This window comes from Sinocyclocheilus grahami, unplaced genomic scaffold, assembly GCF_001515645.1.
Source record: "Sinocyclocheilus grahami isolate Dianchi unplaced genomic scaffold, SAMN03320097.WGS_v1.1 scaffold13587.1, whole genome shotgun sequence".
Lineage (NCBI taxonomy): Eukaryota > Metazoa > Chordata > Actinopteri > Cypriniformes > Cyprinidae > Sinocyclocheilus > Sinocyclocheilus grahami.
In genome coordinates, this window is record NW_015514976.1 from 1 (window position 1) to 680 (window position 680).

Sequence of the window (680 nt, forward strand, 5' to 3'; positions counted from 1 at the left end):
GATATTATTTCTGTTCTCATGTTAATTTTAGTTTCGTATTTTTTTGGTCATTTTTGGTCATTCAACATCACGTTAAATAAACTAGATGAAAATGAGAAATGGTGAATATATGATTTCGGTTCACATTTATTTTGTTTCACATAACGACACTTTTGAATAGTTTTAGTTTAACTGTGAAAGTGGGCCAATCAGAAGAGCGTTGCTATGACTACAGTGGGCGGGGCTTCTCACAGGGCAGGATGTTAGTGTAGCGGTTCTTGGGTCTGTTGCCGGGCAGATCAGCCGCTTCATGAGACAGATCCAGACCGACGCTCTTCAGCTCCTGACACAAACACAAACAGAGCCAATAAATCACACGCGTGACGCGGCAGACGAGTGTTCACGTGTTCACGTGCTCTGTGCGTGCTTTACCTCAAACTGCAGCGAGAACTTGTACGCCGAGTCTTTGCTCATGTCTTTGATGTAAGCCTCAAAATCACTGAGCTGAACGGGACTGAAGACACAATCATCACATCACACACAAATCAGTGCAATCATAACTCTCACGACGGCACGAGCGGCATGGGTTTACCTGCTTAGTTTCCTCTTCTTCAGTGCTGTTTTGCTCCTGCAGGTGAAACACAGACCCATGAGCCCTACAAACTAAACATGCATTGTGTCTGCAGCCACAGATAATAATC

At 44.1% G+C, this 680-nt stretch overlaps 1 protein-coding gene across 1 annotated transcript in view; it reads right to left on the reverse strand.

Moving 5' to 3' along the window:
• Nucleotides 1-127: 127 nt before the first annotated feature.
• The window catches only part of LOC107579023 (receptor-type tyrosine-protein phosphatase O-like), a 5,455-nt gene continuing 4,902 nt past the window's right edge, over nt 128-680 (reverse strand). Inside the window, exons 3-5 of the mRNA XM_016264913.1 lie at nt 572-607; nt 412-493; nt 128-322 (exon numbers count right to left, since the gene is read on the reverse strand). Coding sequence (XP_016120399.1) covers nt 209-322; nt 412-493; nt 572-607 — 232 coding nt within the window. The 3' untranslated portion in view covers nt 128-208. The remainder of the gene's footprint in view (nt 323-411; nt 494-571; nt 608-680) is intronic.